Below are 18,092 nucleotides of genomic sequence, written 5' to 3' on the forward strand. Positions count from 1 at the left end.
ACATTGAGTTTGGGCTCAATTTATTCTTAATCTGCTGTAAGTAACTGCCATTTTCCATAAATCATGAAATATAAGTGTGAATATGACAACAATGAGATGTTTTTGATTTACTTTTGCATCTGAGAGTTTTCACACAGTAGATATAGTTCAATCTGTGAGTGAAGCACATATGTGTGCTGCATTGTAGTATACAGACATTTCCAATGATCTATGCTTTTTGAATTGCATTGTTTTTGTTGATTTCTATTATGACTTCGTTTCATAATATATCAGCAGTGAGGATTCAGACTCTAAGCTTATTTGTTTTCATTAATTAGCTAGAAAGGGTTTTAATCCTATGATGAATGAGTTAAAATGTGAAATTGAGTATTGGTTTTGATAACACATTTCCAAATGGGTACATTCGTAATCTTTGTTATAATTGTCAGTTCAATGCGTGGTGAATGTTATACTGTCCTCATCAGGCGCTATGCAAAAAGTTTTTGTTCAAAGCAGAAATTGTCCATTGCATTTTATTTTTGTCAGCAGAAGTTTTATATCTTTTGTGGGTTTAATGATTATTGAGGGTGTTTGGTTATTTTTTAAATCCTTGTGCATAGGTTTATGATCTGCTGTGATCGCTGTGAGGAGTGGTTTCATGGCAACTGCGTTGGCATCTCTGAGGCACGTGGCCGACTGATGGAGAGAAATGGAGAGGACTATGTCTGTCCAAACTGCTACACACAGAAGGGACAGTTTTCCAAGGCTGGTTCCTCCACAGCAGCTGCAGAGAATGGCAAACGGCCAGCAGCTGGCCTTCGTAAAAGTGAGACTGGTCTTGCTACACCATCTAGCACTGCTGCAGCCACCACAGAGGAGAAAACTTCTGATGACCTGGGCATCAAGGGCAGGATCGAGAAGGCTACCAATCCTAGTGGAAAAAAGAAAATAAAGATTTTCCAGCCGGTATGTCTCTGTATGAAACAAGTTTGAATGCTACAATTTTGTTTACATGTAATTTCATGGGATTGAGGAAATCATCCTGTTCGTTTTGGATTCAGTTTTTGACGCTGTGCCTCCGTGCGTGAATTTTGACAGCTTTTCTTACAGGATTACCTTATTTAGGATTATTTTATTGTCTGTGACACATTGCTTGAATGCTTAATTTGATCTTAATGTAATTTAAATTACAACATCAATATCTGATTCAGATTATTCATATTTGATTACTTTTTTTTTTCTTTTAACTTTCAAATTTGATGGGCATTAATTGGCTGCTAATTTTAAGGCTGTCATATTTTGGTGTTTTTACTAATGTTTTATTGTACAGTATTATTATGATTATCTTGTTTTGACCACTAATAATTTGGCTAATGTTAGACAAATATCAGGAGTTGTCATAATTTTTGGTAGTAATAATATCTGAGAACCATGCTTTTTAGTAGGGCTGCACGATAATTCGAAATTAAAGGTCCCATATTGTCAAAACTGAAATTTCCTGGCTTTTTTCAAGATTACTGAGGTCTAGGGGCTATTTAACTACCATATAAGTTTCAAAACGGTCAGTCCACAGTCAAATTCACACAGCCTGCTTAAAGTTCTAGCTATTTTTCACGAACCGTTGTGACTTCCGTAAAACGTTGACGTCAGAACTACACAGTCACTGCCTTCAGTCACCACCCCGAACACCGCCCACAGTCCCACTCTCCTTTTGCCAAACCCCGTAATAATATCTGAGAACCATGCTTTTTAGTAGGGCTGCACGATAATTCGAAATTAAAGGTCCCATATTGTCAAAACTGAAATTATTAAAGACAAACCATGTCTATCTAGTCATGATGAAGATGTATATACATTTCAATTTCAGCAGGAAACTATTTTTACAGCTACATTATTGTTCCAGCCACAATTAATCACAACAATGTATATACAATTACAAATGATTATATCTAAATCGACAGTTTGTTGTTTTATACACATGCACACAGACATTATTTCATACACGACATAGTCGTGAGATGCAAGAAACATAGACATATGGCAAGAAATCTGTAGAAGCGCCCATAACAACAAAAGACAATACTTTATTGAACCTTTTCTGATAAGAAGTGTGCGCTGCAAACGTGAGCATTTTTGACGATCCTTTCTGTCCAGTCTGCTCGTTTTATTGTGTTTAACCACAGCTGTCGTATTTTTTTTTGTCTGGCAGTGGTAGCAGATATGCGATCAAATTTCTAATTTGAGGCTGTATTTCGATTCTGGCACCCAACATCACAACAAGATGATATTTTAAGTTCATGCAGCCGAACCTGCACTGGTTTGAATGGGCCGCCTCCGGTTTCCCCTTTGTTTTGCTGCCTCCAGCTAGCGCTGTGACATTGCTAACCTTAGTTACCTGTGGTTGGCCTGGCCATGTGTCACTCAGAAAACAACAGGCCAATCAGAAGAGAGGCTCATGAATATTAATTACAGACCAAAATCGACATGTTCTCAGCAGAGGTCCTGAGAAAGGAGCTGTAAAAATATATTGAGATGGTTTTTGGTACTTATACCGCAAATATATATTCTTAAGGACATCAAAACCTCAAATAAAACTCCAGAAAGGTGTACAATATAGGACCTTTAAATCGGAAAGGTGAAAAAATCATGATTTGGCAGAAGCTGCGATTGTCATGCGTATCTTTCAGGGAAGCACGGTTCTGTGCTCAGTAGTAAATCTCCATCCGAAGGCCAGAGGGCGCTCTCGCGCGGAAACTCCAAATACGCCTTGCAGAAGAAATCAGGAAATCCCTATAGCGGTTGCTGAATAAACAGAAGATTTAACTGCTTTCATTGATTCAACGTGACTAATAAACACACGACTATGACAATATATGGTTTATCTGAGTTCGTCTTATAACTTGTATTATAATAAAGTATATAATAATGCAATGCTAATCAACATAGCCTTTATCACTGCTTAGAATCATATGAAATATGTTGCGTGCCTTATTCTGTGTAAGAAGCCACGTCATCTCACAGAAGGATTTATTTCAAACACTCAACTGACGTTATGCAGTGATTTTGGAGTAAAAACATGTTTTTAAATGTGGTCTCTTCATTTGCTTTCAGATGGAACAGCATTTACTACACAGAGCTGTAGTTTACTGACAAGCTATGCAAATAGCTTTCATAATTGCAGAACAATTTCTTTGATTTCATTATCATGCGATTAAATCGTCTGCGGTTATGAATGCGATTTTGTGTAGCTTGTCCGTGAACTACGGCTCTGTGTAGTAAATGCTGCTCCATCTGAAAGCACGTGATGGAGATTTACTACTGATTACAGAACCGGCTTTACTGACAAGATGCGCATGACAATCGCATTCAGTTAATCGTGCAGCCCTACTATGTAGTGCCATTTTAAAGCATGTAAAATGTTTTTATTGGGTTTCATGTCATTATTGGGTATTTTTCTCAATTGAGTACCTTTTCTGCTAACATAATGGGAGTTTGTTGCCAAATCACCTCATAAAGTTATCTGATTATGATGTTAAGGTATGGTCATTCAAGAGAAAAAAAAACATGGTGAGTGCCTCTTTAACAATAAAACTAAAAGGTGGCTATAAATGAGCCCCTCTTAAAATAAAATCTCAAAATTTTAAATAAAAAATATGCTAAGACTAAATCCTATAAAATGAATTCGAAGTTATTTGGTGTCATAATATTAGCTATTTTTTGACATATCTGTTTACAAGTGTCACTCAATTCCTTTCTTTTATTTGAATTGTTAAATTGTACTGCATTTGTCCTTCATGTCAAAAATCCATGTTCAAAGTAATTGATTTTTCAGCAGATGAGAACCTTGTAAAGTCAGAGTCTGACTATTTGGATTAGCATACTAGCATGCTACTCTTGCTAATGCTACAGTATATAATATACATACTGTGGACTTGTGAATATTCTGTATTTGTAGAATACCTAGATACGCTACTAGTGTCACTACAATGTGCCGTATAGAACACATCTTTCTGCATTTGAATAATGGATTCCCAGTGCAGTGCCATGGATGACATTGGAAGTAGTATTAGCCGAAATCTTATTTGATCAGGCCACAAAATTAAGACACTTTCATTTAAATAAGCATTTTCTCCTGGATGACATTTGATAAGGTAACGTGACTGTAGCATATTACTGTTTTTAAAGTTGATAGTGCAAAAATGCCTACTGTGCTGCTTGCCATTCTTTTAAAAAAAGGAAGCAATATACAGTACATAAGGTGTAGATCTGTTGCTGTAATCTAATGGCCACAGCGGTTTGACATCCCTGAGTTTTCAGCAGGTGACTGCAGTCGAAGGATCTTCCCTCCCAAAGTGCATCGGCCCTGGCTGTGAGAGAGATGCGCTCCCTGACTCAGTCTACTGTGGGAATGACTGCATACTCAGACATGCCGCTGCTGCCATGAAGACCATCACCACGGATGGAAAAGGCTCCAAACTGAAAGAGAGGGTCAGGCCCAAGGCGCAGAAAAAGACCTCAAATAAATCACCAAATAAGGTATTATTCATAGGCACCTTGTAATAATCATATATTCTTTTTATTAAGGCTTTAATGGTAGTAAATTGTTTGCTATATGTTCATATAAAAAAAAAATAGGATATATATATATATAGATAGATAGATTATATAGATAGATTAGATATATAGATTAGATATATACATATATACAATGGATTATGGCTAAATTATTGTTCTGGGAGGATACGCTTAAATTGGTGTTTAGGTGTAATGGAAAAAGATGTTCAGTAGTTGCTAATTCAGGGGCATAATAAATCAGGAAGACGGGTATGGTATCAGCTCCTTCTTTATGATGCTAGGACATTTAAATCTGTATATGCTAACAATGCTTTCTGTTCTTGACTATAGAGGAGTTCTGGCCCGGAAAGGAGGTCCTCTAACCAAGGGGAAGAGGAGTCAGAATCTGGGACTGAGGAATTTGATGACGATGATGAAGACAAGCATGCAGAGGAGCATCCGCCGCCACCAGCCATGTCATCCTGGTCCAGTGACCATAATTACATTGCAGTATCGCCAGAAAAGACTACACCCATATCAGCATCTGTGTTAAACAAAACGTGTATGTATCTCTCTGAGGGTTTTCCACATTTTTTTGACCTGTCTCTACCAATGATGGGCATGTTGAACTGTCAAGAACAACAGATTCACAAATTAAAAAAAGCAGCTTTTTTCTGGTGAAAATTGGATTTAAATTGTGCCTTTAAAGGGATATTAGTGCTGGAAAATGTTAGCACAGCTATAATTATGAGTTTTCTAAGTTGGACACCCCGTGCTACATCTTGAAATATTTTGTCAGTGTTTTTATGCAACACTGCGAGATGCTAATATTTGGAAAGTATCTGTATCAGGTCATTCAGAGCTCCAGAACAGGTAAGTTTAAATAATATCAAAATGGTAAGTATTTAACATCTAAAATGCATAAAGACTATACTTTACGGTCTGTAACTAAGTATTTAATCTACTTATTTTGAATAAATGTAGTTTTGCACCTAATAAGTGATCTAAAAATATAGATCCTAAGGATCTGAGCCCAGACTGTAGTGCCTTGCCATGATACACTTTTGTAAAGCTTTCTGACCAACATCTACAAAGTATATATGCGTGTTATTTTGAGTCTCTCAATGAATGGAATACCATTGCCATTTATCTCCAATCCCTGCCATCATCGGGGCAAAAGCTTCATCCGAAAAGATGTACTGACTGCACAGCTGATCAGGTAGGTTTGGTGTCTTTTTCTCCTGCCCTCCTTCCCCGACTAAGAATAGAACAACTTTGATCACATGGACGTTTGACTACGGTGCTGTTATAAATGAAGTCATGTAACGTTTTAACTAACAGTTTTTAATTTGATATTCCTTTGACTTGCATGCACTGCATTTATAAATGCTCATTGGAGAAAGTGGCATTCAAAATAAAGTGAAATTGCGGATAATACTCTTCTGGCCCTGTGCTTCAATTGTGAGAGAAGTCTGTTTATTGGATGACAACATGGGATGGCATGACTTCTGCCTGTTTTTGGTTTTTGCCAGCCATCTGCTAAATGTCTCACAATGATTTACAAAAAGAAGCCTACAGTCGTTGGAGCTGGCCTGAGAGAAGAACTGTGACCTTTCAGAAAAGTCCAAGTGCCCAGAGAGTGAGCTGAAGTAATGAGGAACCGTAATGAAGAACAGCTGAGGACGTCATGTCACCCCACAGCAGAATTCACACGCCTCATAACTGCAGCACACGGAAAAGTCAAGCTGTGTTTATACATACACACAGAATGTAGACCAATGTTGATACGCTGGTCTTATTTAATATTTAAATATGAACAGATTACATATTGAGAGCATAGTGTACCTGTTTGAAGGCTCAGTGCAGTTGATTTGATGCAGAGATTGCATTTAGAGCATGAGTTTTGTGCCTTGGAATGGTTGACTATTGTAAAGTTTTCTGTTTATCATATGCAAAAACAAAGAAAGAAAGAAAAAAAAGATACTTTAAGCTTAATGTGGGGCATTTGTTTGATACCAGAAAATAATGAAATGGAAAATCAAAATGAATGCCAATTTTTGTGTTGGGTCCCAGCAGCATTTTTCATATGGTTTTTAGCCTTTTAAATGTGGCATTCGTGTACATAAGGTTGCCTAGGGTTGTTTGTGTTGTGTTGATCAAGATATACAGAAATGTCTCTGATGTTGGTAACACATGAGTGGGATTACATTGATGCTCTGTTGTACACCGTGTACCTGCTCTTGGAAGTGCTTTTTAAAGATGCATTTCTGTAATACAAGAGAGCTGAGATCCGGTTATTGAGAGTTTAGTTATTGTGCAGTGATTATACACTTGACTAGATCTGTAAACTTCATATTAAATATTGAAATGATTTTTTCCCTCCCTGTAGCTGTTCCTTTATAAAATTATTGTATACTATTCCCATTAATTATTACATCAGGATGTTTGTGCTTTATATACCTAATGTGCTATATTGTTGCTTGTTGACAGTACTATCAGCATTTTAATATAATTTTTTCAGACTTTTCCCCAAGGGATTTAATTGGGTTAGAGATGTACATCCTGACAAAATAATTAAAACAAGGCAGTAGTCAATCTAATTTTGCCTCCAAAATCGAGCCCTCACTTAATAACTGAAAAGTTTGTGCTATGAACCCTTCACATTCTCCTTATATTTTTATCTTTACTTTAATATTTTACTAATAGCTGCTCCAGTTAGTTGGAAAAATAGTTATACTAAATCACTTGTGTCACAGTGATTGTTGTGATGAGTAATATGTATGCAAATACAGCTGACTGGTCTATGAGTCAAGTAGCCTTAGGTACTGGCTTGAATATGATTTTAAGACAATGTTTTCTTAAATAAAGCTTACGTGTTAAACATTTTCTTGTTTGTTTCTTTGAGCCTATTTAACTGGAAATGGTGGTCTTCATATTCAGTAACTTGAGAAAGTCACTACAGTCAAGGCAAGGCACTAGTCTACAATTGAGCATTTCACAATACTTCAAATTCATATTGTGAATTGTAACATTTTACTCTTTGCACTTTGTACTTGGGTTTGATTTGCTATTTAATTTCTGTGTTCATAAATCAGTTTATTCCTTCTGTTTTTCAGCAGCTGCCCAAAAAGACAAAGAAAAGGAGGACAATGAGGAAGTCAAGCCAGAGAAGGAAACGGCTTCCGCTGACAAGAAACCTCCTGCATCAAATATTGCTCCCAAAGGAGGGAAGAAGTCTCCTGGCTACAAGGGGACGAAGGCAGCTGCTGCCACCTCGCCTCTTCCCAAAGCCAAAGCGACTGCAGCACCTTTGAACAGTGGAAGAGAGTTAAGGAAACAGCCCATACCCATACAGGGCAAATCAAAAAAGCCAGGACCTCCCCCACCACCAATTCCGGTTTTATCACCTTCAGGCCTCCCCGGATCTCGCCACCATGCCACTGGAGCGCTCCGTGTGGGCAAGAGCACCTTTACTATCCCAAAAAAGCAGCCACAGGCAGGGCAAAAGGACTCTGCAGAGCCTGGTCCCTCTCCCACCACTAGAACCCCACCTTCACCAGGGTCATCCATCCAGCACTCAGCACCTAAACCAACCCAAGCCATCGCAGCTGCTGCTCCTTCACAGCCACCACCCAACAACCAGATGAGATCCAACATCAGACGATCACTAACTGATATCTTGTATAAAAGGTGAGAGATGTTTTAAGAGGTATTGCATTTACTTTGATTTGCTAATTTTTTTTCATGAAGCAATATGGTATCTTTTAATATCAAACTTTATGGTAAAAATAAATACACATTAAGATGGAAATGAATTAAGATGAATTTTTTTGCATTTTATACATTCTTCAAAATCGTGCAATTGAAATCTAAAATTATTTTTATTTGAACTGAAATATGAATTTAAATTCATCATTGTGCCACAGGGTCAGTGACAGTGATGATCTCTCAATGTCTGAGAACGAAGTGGGAAAGTTGGCTGTCGGCATTGAGAAAGAGATGTTTAACCTTTATATGAACACTGATAACAAGTACAAGAACAAGTACAGGTCCCTTATGTTCAATCTAAAGGACCCCAAAAACAAGGTTAGTCATTATGTTTATGTCAGAGACCATTATATTGTACTGAAATGTGCATTTTAGTAGCTTTATGAAATCTAACAATGCAGAGAGATGATTATTTGACTTATTTGTGTGGCAGGGCCTGTTCTATCGCGTGGTTCGTGGCGAGATCAGTCCTTTCAGGCTGGTGAGACTGAGTCCAGAAGAACTTCTTTCCAGGGAGATGTCAGACTGGAGAAAATCTGAGATCTCTGAGGTAAAACAAGTTGGAAATTGTTTGTTTAAACTCCGGTAACTGTGGTGCTGTGATACTATGCCCGTACTGTTTGATTAAATTATGTACTTATTCTTAAAGAGTCTGGATATGAGTGGGAGATCCCAGTCAGGACAGCCCAAAAGTGGATCTAGACAGGAGGGTGCTCCCCCAGATGTGGACATGGAGGAGGCTCCTCCTCCTATGTCTGATGGAGATGTATGTATGCCTGCCACTTCCCAGTCTCCCCACTTGGCTTCTGGTGCTGTAAGTTCTGGCTTTCTTGCTTTCCGGATCTGTCTAATCTTCCACACACCTCTGTATCTGTATCACTGTCATTTCAGTTTCCCAAAGTGACTTGCTGAATTTGTTCTCATACCTGCCACCTTTCTCATCTTAATTTTTTTTTCTTTTACATGGGTGCATATAAACATGTATGCATAAATGGATGAGAAAGTTATTAAAAAAAAGGTTGTTTATTGATCCTTTCCTTCTATGTTTGTCCAATGTTGTTTTTTGAGCAGGACTCCCAGGAGGAAGCACGACCTACTTCTGTGTCACAAGCCCCAGTCTCTACTGGGAAAAGCAGTTCAATGCCAGATATCTTTAGTAGTATGCTGAAAGACACTACAGCAGAGCACAGGGCTCATCTCTTTGACCTGAACTGCAAGATCTGTACAGGTGGGACTTTTATTACCACAATAAAAAGCCACATACCCTTAAGACCTGTTGGAAAGTGTCTCTTACTGGTTGTACATACACCTATGATTTTTCTAATAGCTAAATAATTAAATTACATGTTGCTCATTTTTCAGGCCAGAAGTTGGCAGATGATGAACCACCATCTAAAAAAAACAAAATGTCTGCACCTAAAAAGCCAGAGCACTCTTTTAAGTCTAAATTAGAGTCAAGACCATCCAAATCTCCTGCTGATCTTCCTCAAGTTTCCTCTCTTTCTGGTCCTGAGACGCCCATGCCTGATTCTGCAGCTGTAATGGAGGATCCAAGCAGTGTATTTCCTGTGGTTCAGGCCCCAGTCACTGCTGCTGTACCTGCAGTCTCTTCTGTTACAATAACTCGAAGGGATCCTCGTACTGCTGGCCACCGTTCATCTGTGCCCCAGATAGTTCCTGATGTTGTTATTCCTGCTATGCCAGCAAATATTCCTATCTCTGTTGAACCAGTGGTTGTAGAAGCAAAGGGTCCTTTGCCTATGCCCCCTCCTGCCCCAGCATCTATACCGAGACCTGTGATCCCAAAAACGGCCTCTTATGAAAAGACTCATGGCTGTATTAGTTCAAAAGGGTGCTTCTACTAAATACTGAGCAAAGGGTCTGAATACTTAGGACCATGTGATATTTCAGTTTTTCTTTTTTAATAAATCTGCATAAATGTCAACAATTCTGTGTTTTTCTGTCAATATGGGGTGCTGTGTGTACATTAATGAGGAAAAAAAATTAACTTAAATGATTTTAGCAAATGGCTGCAATATAACAAAGAGTGAACAATTTAAGGGGGTCTGAATACTTTCCGTACCCACTGTATAATTTTATTTAATGTAAAATGTCTTCCTGCCTTAATATGTAGCAATATTTGTAATTTTTTTTTTTCAGTATGTCAGAGCCCCCTCCTGAGGGTGAAACCGCTTTGTTCTTGTCTGGACAAGAGATGATGTGGAAAGGATTCATAAACATGCACTCTGTTGCCAAGTTTGTCACGAAAGCCTACTTGGTGTCAGGATCATTTGAGCATATTAAAGAGGTTTGTTTTGCAAGTATTTTCTTAAAAGGTCTTAATATTAGAATGTTGGGTTCATATTACCGTTTCATTTTAACTGTTTTTATTTTATTTGCAGGACTTGCCTGATACTATTCATATTGGTGGTAGAATATCACCACACACTGTATGGGATTATGTGGGAAAGTTGAAGACTTCACTGTCAAAAGTATGAAAATAAAAAACATTTCATATGCACTAGAATCAAACTTATAAAATCAAACCAGTATAAACTGTACTTCATTCATCTGATTGCTGTTTTCTAATGCTTAAATGTTATTTTTTTCAGGAACTCAGTCTCATTCGTTTCCATCCAGCAACTGAAGAGGAGGAGGTGGCGTATGTGTCTCTGTTTTCTTATTTCAGTAGCCGTAAGCGGTTTGGAGTAGTGGCAAACAGCAACAAGCGCATTAAAGACCTTTACCTCATCCCTCTGAGCTCAAAAGACCCACTTCCTGCTAAGCTTCTGCCATTTGATGGACCAGGTAAGCATATACAAAGATATTATAAAGTCTCTATAAAAAATCATCTTAGTGTTTTCCCCAGACAAAAAAAAGCCATTTTTGATGTTAACATCAAGTAAGTATTATTATTTAAGTCCTGTTTGTATTTAACTATTCTGTGAATGGAAAGCTTGTTCCACAATTTAAAAAAAGGAGAACAAACCATGGCCATGTCAAATGTGCTACAGTACAATACGAGCTTGTTCAAGACAAAGTTGTTTGTATACTTATTTGTGACTTGTCTTATTTTTGTCTACAAGTTGTCATGTATTTGAAGACAGTCTAATAAAATATATAATGAATCCAAGTTTTATGTCCTAGATATTTGTGTCAAAACCAGGCACTGCTCATCACCTGTCCAATACAGTCCCAACAGTGAAGCATGGTGGTGGCGGCATCATGCTGTGGGGGTGTTTTTCAGCTGCAGGGACAGGACGACTGGTTGCAATCGAGGGAAAGATGAATGTGGCCAAGTACAGGGATATCCTGGACGAAAACCTTCTCGAGTGCTCAGGACCTCAGACTGGGCCGAAGGTTTATCTTCCAACAAGACAATGACCCTAAGCACACAGCTAAAATAATGAAGGAGTGGCTTCACAACAACTCTGTGACTGTTCTTGAATGGCCCAGCCAGAGCCCTGACTTAAACCCAATTGAGCATCTCTGGAGAGACCTAAAAATGGCTGTCCACCAACGTTTACTATCCAACCTGACAGAACTGGAGAGGCTCTGCAAGGAGGAATGGCAGAGGATCCCTAAATCCAGGTGTGAAAAACTTGTTGCCTCTTTCCCAAAAAGACTCATGGCTGTATTAGTTCAAAAGGGTGCTTCTACTAAATACTGAGCAAAGGGTCTGAATACTTAGGACCATGTGATATTTCAGTTTTTCTTTTTTAATAAATCTGCATAAATGTCAACAATTCTGTGTTTTTCTGTCAATATGGGGTGCTGTGTGTACATTAATGAGGAAAAAAAATTAACTTAAATGATTTTAGCAAATGGCTGCAATATAACAAAGAGTGAACAATTTAAGGGGGTCTGAATACTTTCCGTACCCACTGTATAATTTTATTTAATGTAAAATGTCTTCCTGCCTTAATATGTAGCAATATTTGTAATTTTTTTTTTCAGTATGTCAGAGCCCCCTCCTGAGGGTGAAACCGCTTTGTTCTTGTCTGGACAAGAGATGATGTGGAAAGGATTCATAAACATGCACTCTGTTGCCAAGTTTGTCACGAAAGCCTACTTGGTGTCAGGATCATTTGAGCATATTAAAGAGGTTTGTTTTGCAAGTATTTTCTTAAAAGGTCTTAATATTAGAATGTTGGGTTCATATTACCGTTTCATTTTAACTGTTTTTATTTTATTTGCAGGACTTGCCTGATACTATTCATATTGGTGGTAGAATATCACCACACACTGTATGGGATTATGTGGGAAAGTTGAAGACTTCACTGTCAAAAGTATGAAAATAAAAAACATTTCATATGCACTAGAATCAAACTTATAAAATCAAACCAGTATAAACTGTACTTCATTCATCTGATTGCTGTTTTCTAATGCTTAAATGTTATTTTTTTCAGGAACTCAGTCTCATTCGTTTCCATCCAGCAACTGAAGAGGAGGAGGTGGCGTATGTGTCTCTGTTTTCTTATTTCAGTAGCCGTAAGCGGTTTGGAGTAGTGGCAAACAGCAACAAGCGCATTAAAGACCTTTACCTCATCCCTCTGAGCTCAAAAGACCCACTTCCTGCTAAGCTTCTGCCATTTGATGGACCAGGTAAGCATATACAAAGATATTATAAAGTCTCTATAAAGAATCATCTTAGTGTTTTCCCCAGACAAAAAAAAGCCATTTTTGATGTTAACATCAAGTATTATTATTTAAGTCCTGTTTGTATTTAACTATTCTGTGAATGGAAAGCTTGTTCCACAATTTAAAAAAAGGAGAACAAACCATGGCCATGTCAAATGTGCTACAGTACAATACGAGCTTGTTCAAGACAAAGTTGTTTGTATACTTATTTGTGACTTGTCTTATTTTTGTCTACAAGTTGTCATGTATTTGAAGACAGTCTAATAAAATATATAATGAATCCAAGTTTGATGTCCTAGATATTTGTGTCCTAGCCTTATTTTTTCAGGTTCATATTTCATTGTAAGAACAAGTGCTTAAAAATGTTAAATAACTAAAAATGTAATATAACTTTGCTGAATATTATTATATAATATTGTTGCATAAAATTTACTTGATTGAAATTATTGCCATAGGTTTTCTAGAGGAACAAACATGAGTAGTGTTGTCATTAATTAAATGCTGCTATATCTAGAACTTTATATAATTAAGTGGTTTTATTGTGTGTAAGGGAACATTTATGCTTAAAATAATTATTTTGTGGTAATCTAGTTTGCCAATATTAAATGATTGTTTGCTTGTTAAATGTGTACATTATGAGGGTAATTTAGTTGGCACATAAATACAAAAAATAATTGTGTGTTGGTAAGATTTTAGTTACCAGTTTGTATAATGTGGAACAAGCTCTCCTAGTGTATATTTCTTACCTATTATGTAGGTGTTATAGTATGTATTAGAAGAATATGTAGATCATTATTTGTGAAATGATGGTTCGTATTTTATTTTTTTTGCAGGGCTGGAACCAGCTCGTCCCAATCTCCTCCTGGGGTTGTTAATATGCCAGAAGGACAAGAAGCGTCCTGGAGCCCCTCTAGAGAATGAGGAAAAACGTTCTAAAACTCTAAGAGATGATGAAACGGGCCTCCCAAAACCATCCACTACTGGTAAATCTGAAATAAAACAGGACAAAGTTCTTCGATCTAGTCTGGATGCCATAAGCACAACTCCCCCAGGCACCCCTCCACCTCTAAGTGCCTCAGAGTCTTCAAGTTCGGTCTCATCTGTGTTTTCGATACTGTCCTCTGTGAAAGCACCTGGTGTCAGTACTAGCACAGGCAGCAATTCTCCATCCTCCAATGTCTCAGCAGCATCTACAGCTTCTTCCACACCACTTCAGACTATCCTGAAAACACTTTTTGGTCAGAAGAAGCAGGATTCTGATGTCTCGTTATCACCTTCAGATCAAAGTGCTGTAGATGTCGCTTTGCCTTCTGTGTCCCTGTTTGATCCAATTGTACAGCAGTTTGCAATAACCAAGGGTAAAGAGGTAGAAGTACAGGATGATAGACCGTATGATCCTGAGGAAGAATATGACCCAGCTGTTGGCTATGGTACAGAAAATACCCATGATACAACCAAAGTATCTGCTGCAGTTAAGCAAGCAGAGGTCACCCCTGTGATGGATGATGTAGCTTATGACCCTGAGGATGACTCTCTTTTTGATGATGTTGGGGTTGATCCAAGTACTAAGAAATTAACTGAACATCAAAAGGTGCTTGAAGAAAAACAGATTGAGGAACAGAAGCACGAGGAACCAGTTCATCAACAAATACCAGATACTTTGATTTCTCAGCCTGTTACATCTCTGTTGGCTAACAGTCAACTGCTGCAGCTTGGTAAAAAGGTTGAAGAGTTGGTGGCAAAGACTTCAGCCGCTCCAGTTATTAACCAGAGAAGAGACCCAAGGCAGAGTAGAGACCCTAGACAGGCAGTTATTAGTAGAAGACAGACGTCTGTTTCCACAGAAGCAGAGGAGGAATCTTCTCTTACCACAGACAAAACCTCTCCAAACCAAGGTACAGTGACAGAAACATCACCAACACAAGCATGCACAGTTGCAGACACACAGATTGCACAGCTAGACTCTACCGAGGATACATCAGTAGAGGAACCCTCTGCAACCACAGATATGCCCCTGTCACAAGTTACTGCCACCTTAGATTCAGTGCAGTCTGCCATCCTGGACCCAGAAGCATCCAAATCTGAGGAAAGGGGCGAGAGTGAGGAAGGAAGCGAGAGCGAAGAGGTGCCTTTTCTTGATACAAAGAGCACAGAAGTTTCTATTCCGTTACTAGGGGAAAAAATTGACCCAGAGTTAGTTGAAAGCTACATTGAAGAGGAACCCAAAACGAAGGGTGACCCTATTGAATCTGAGATCAAAAGTTTTGAGGAGGTTTGGCCAAATTCTGCCAGTATTTTAAAAGCTGATCAAGTTTCATCCATTGGGCATCCTATTGAGACCACTACAACCACATATTATAACATTTCAACAATCAGTACTTCATCTACATCTTTACACTCAGGAGTGCCACAAGATGTCATCCAAGACAACTCATCTTATATGGATTCTCACAGTTCCCATATACAGCACATACCAACAACAAACCCTAACATTACACCTCCAATGTCTTTTCCACCACCTATTCTTGGTCCACCTCCCATGCAAGGCCCACCACCAATCGCCGTTCCACCACCCATGCATCTCCCTCCTTCAATGTCAGGACCACCTCCAATGCAGATTCCCCCAATGCAAGGTCCACTTCCTCCCCTTGTGGATAATGATCATTCTCAGTATCCACCACCTGGATCGTATCCACCTTTCCAGAATCAGTGGGGTAGCAGTTCTCAGTTTGATGCTGCTCCAAGAGGTCCACTGCCTACAAATTTTACACCAAGAGGACCATCTCCATTCCAACCAATGGGTCAGAGAGGTCCTCCTCATCAGATATTTGATAATTCCATGAATTCATTGCCCCCCCAGCATATCGGACCAAGAGGCCCACCTCCAGGGCCCCCACCACCCAGGCCACCTCCCAGCTTCGATGGACAAAGGTTTAATGGGCCTCCACCCCCTTTTAACTTCTCTGCACCCAGGGGCCCACCTCCACCATTTCCTGGTCCCCCTCCAAATCACTTTGATAATAGAGCACCACCACCATCCCACGTCCCTGGGCCAAGAGGCCCACCTCCACTTCATAACATTGGGGATCGTGGCCCTCCATCTAATATGTCAAGAGGGCCTGGTGATCAATTTGAAGATGGTGGAAACTCATATCATCAGAGAATGGAGAAGCCCCAGATACCTTCACAAGGGCCTCCTTTTAGGGTACCACTGCCAAACCACTTTGATGGACGAAGAGGACCCCCTGGACCTTCAGGTGAAATGTCGGGACAGCAATTTCCACCTCCAAACCAATTTCGTGGTTCACCTCAACACAGGGGATCATTTGAGGAACCACGGGGAACTTCATCTCAAGATTTTGAAAAGCACCGGGGACCATCAGTGCAGCAGTTTGGTGGCCTGAGAGGTCCACCACCAGGACATTACGATAAGGAACCTGTTGGTCAGCCAGCACGATTTAACTACAACGATGATACCCCAAGTGATGTTCGAGATGTTAGACCTGTTCGTGGACCTCTGCTTCCGACACCTTCTGAAGGTCCCATACCAATACAAGGCCGTATAGGTGGACACAGCCCAGACAGCCACCGTGATGACCACTGGAGACGGCACTCCCCTGAAATGAGGAGGCGAAGCTGTTCCACCAGAGATAGTTCAGAGCCACATAACCGTCCGAGTAGATTTGATGGTGGTTCCCGTGATAGAGATGCCTCCTCAAGGTTATCTGAAGAGAGACAGCGCGATTTGTCTGAAGATAGGAGGAGAGACCGAGATCGAGAAGGTGGACATGGTGGACGATCATGGGGCTGGAACAGGGAGCATGAGTATGACCGAGGTAGAGAAAAGGATCGTGAAAGAGACCGGAGCAGAGAAAGAGATAAGGAGCGGGAGCGCGGCCGCAGCAGGGAAAGGGAGAGCGAACACAGTAGAGAGAGGGATCGCAGTAGAGGCAGAGAGTCTGACCGATACAGAGATGGAGATGGAGACAAGAGGAGAGACCGAGATCGAGACAGAGACCGTGGCAGGGAGAGGGAGCAAGACCGAAAAGACCATGACCGAGACAGAGCAAAGAACAGAGACAGAGAAAGAGACCGTGACCGAGATCGAGACAGCAGGGACAGGAGAAGAGAACGCTCAAGGAGTCGTGAACGAGAACGTGGAAAAGATCGGGACAGAAGAGATCGGGACAGAGAACGGGACAAAGACAGAGGCAGAGACAGACGGGACAGAAGCAGGAGCAAAGAAAAGAAAGATGACAAAAAAGAAAGATCTGACAACTCAAGGGCAAAGTCTAAAGAATCTGAAAACCCATCATGAAAGTCATTCATCTTAAATGTTGACTGACAATTTTTTTCTTTCTAAATTTGCATGGGTTTGAATGTTGCGCTTGAAGGTCTCTTTTTTTGTACTCTTTTCTTGCTGAATATTTTATGCTTTTTATTTACAAGGCCTTGATGTTGATAACATCTTCAGGTGTACTTCTTATGTGATGATAATTTTGTCAGAACAACATGCACTCTCCCTGCAGTTCTATTTTAAAGAAAAATATGGAAAACTTCACAGTTAAGAATAAAACAAGACATGTAAATATGTATTTGTGTATATACAGGTGCGTTTTTTAATTACTTTTTTCTAAATAGAGAAGTCATAAGCCATATAGGTTTAAAATTATGTTTAAAGGAAAAAAAATGTCTTCAAAAGAAGGTCTTTGTATGGTAAAAGCTTAACCAGCATTTAATGTGTCTGAAGGCTATTGTTAATGATTGACCTGAAGCCACTACATATGTTCATTTCAATTGTTCAATTAAATTCTCTGTGATTATAATAAAAATCTTTGTGTTTTCTTTGAAGTTTTCGGGGAGTTTGGAAAGTTTTATACATGGTCAAGTTAACTTGTAGGTTAAATTGTATGTTTTAAAATAACTTGATATTTAAAAGGTTCTAAAATGTAAGTATGTCAGGCAGGGCACATTTAAATGCTTTGCAAATTTATTAGAATGTAGTTGATTTGATATTTCAGTAATCGCTAGTATGGTCATTTTATGTATGGTTTGTTAAACACACTTGCAGTACATTTAACAAATTTAAATGCACTTTGTACTTAAATTCTAATTTCCTCCACCCAAAGCAATCCAAGTAACCCATCACT

At 39.1% G+C, this 18,092-nt stretch overlaps 1 protein-coding gene across 1 annotated transcript; it reads left to right on the forward strand.

The window, feature by feature from the left end:
• The first annotated feature begins 563 nt into the window (after positions 1–563).
• On the forward strand, positions 564–17,749 carry LOC107553895 (death-inducer obliterator 1-like). The gene is made up of 16 exons (XM_016236276.1): positions 564–945; positions 4,297–4,515; positions 4,885–5,095; positions 7,650–8,223; positions 8,460–8,619; positions 8,735–8,851; positions 8,951–9,115; positions 9,373–9,529; positions 9,664–10,134; positions 10,470–10,609; positions 10,914–11,109; positions 11,388–11,394; positions 12,259–12,406; positions 12,501–12,590; positions 12,711–12,906; positions 13,776–17,749. The coding sequence occupies exons 1-16, from the start codon at positions 604–606 to the stop codon at positions 17,258–17,260; spliced, it is 6,678 nt and encodes a 2,225-aa protein (XP_016091762.1). The 5' UTR covers positions 564–603; the 3' UTR covers positions 17,261–17,749.
• Positions 17,750–18,092: the final 343 nt, after the last annotated feature.

Source organism: Sinocyclocheilus grahami, unplaced genomic scaffold, assembly GCF_001515645.1.
Source record: "Sinocyclocheilus grahami isolate Dianchi unplaced genomic scaffold, SAMN03320097.WGS_v1.1 scaffold2.1, whole genome shotgun sequence".
Lineage (NCBI taxonomy): Eukaryota > Metazoa > Chordata > Actinopteri > Cypriniformes > Cyprinidae > Sinocyclocheilus > Sinocyclocheilus grahami.

Bases quoted from the DNA above. Each gene is read 5' to 3' on its own strand.
- LOC107553895 (XM_016236276.1), top strand. From the start codon at position 604: ATGATCTGCTGTGATCGCTGTGAGGAGTGGTTTCATGGCAACTGCGTT. The intron at 4,516-4,884 runs GTATTATTCATA...TCTTGACTATAG, and splicing joins CAAATAAATCACCAAATAAG to AGGAGTTCTGGCCCGGAAAG. The intron at 10,135-10,469 runs GCTGTATTAGTT...TCAGTATGTCAG, and splicing joins CTCTTATGAAAAGACTCATG to AGCCCCCTCCTGAGGGTGAA.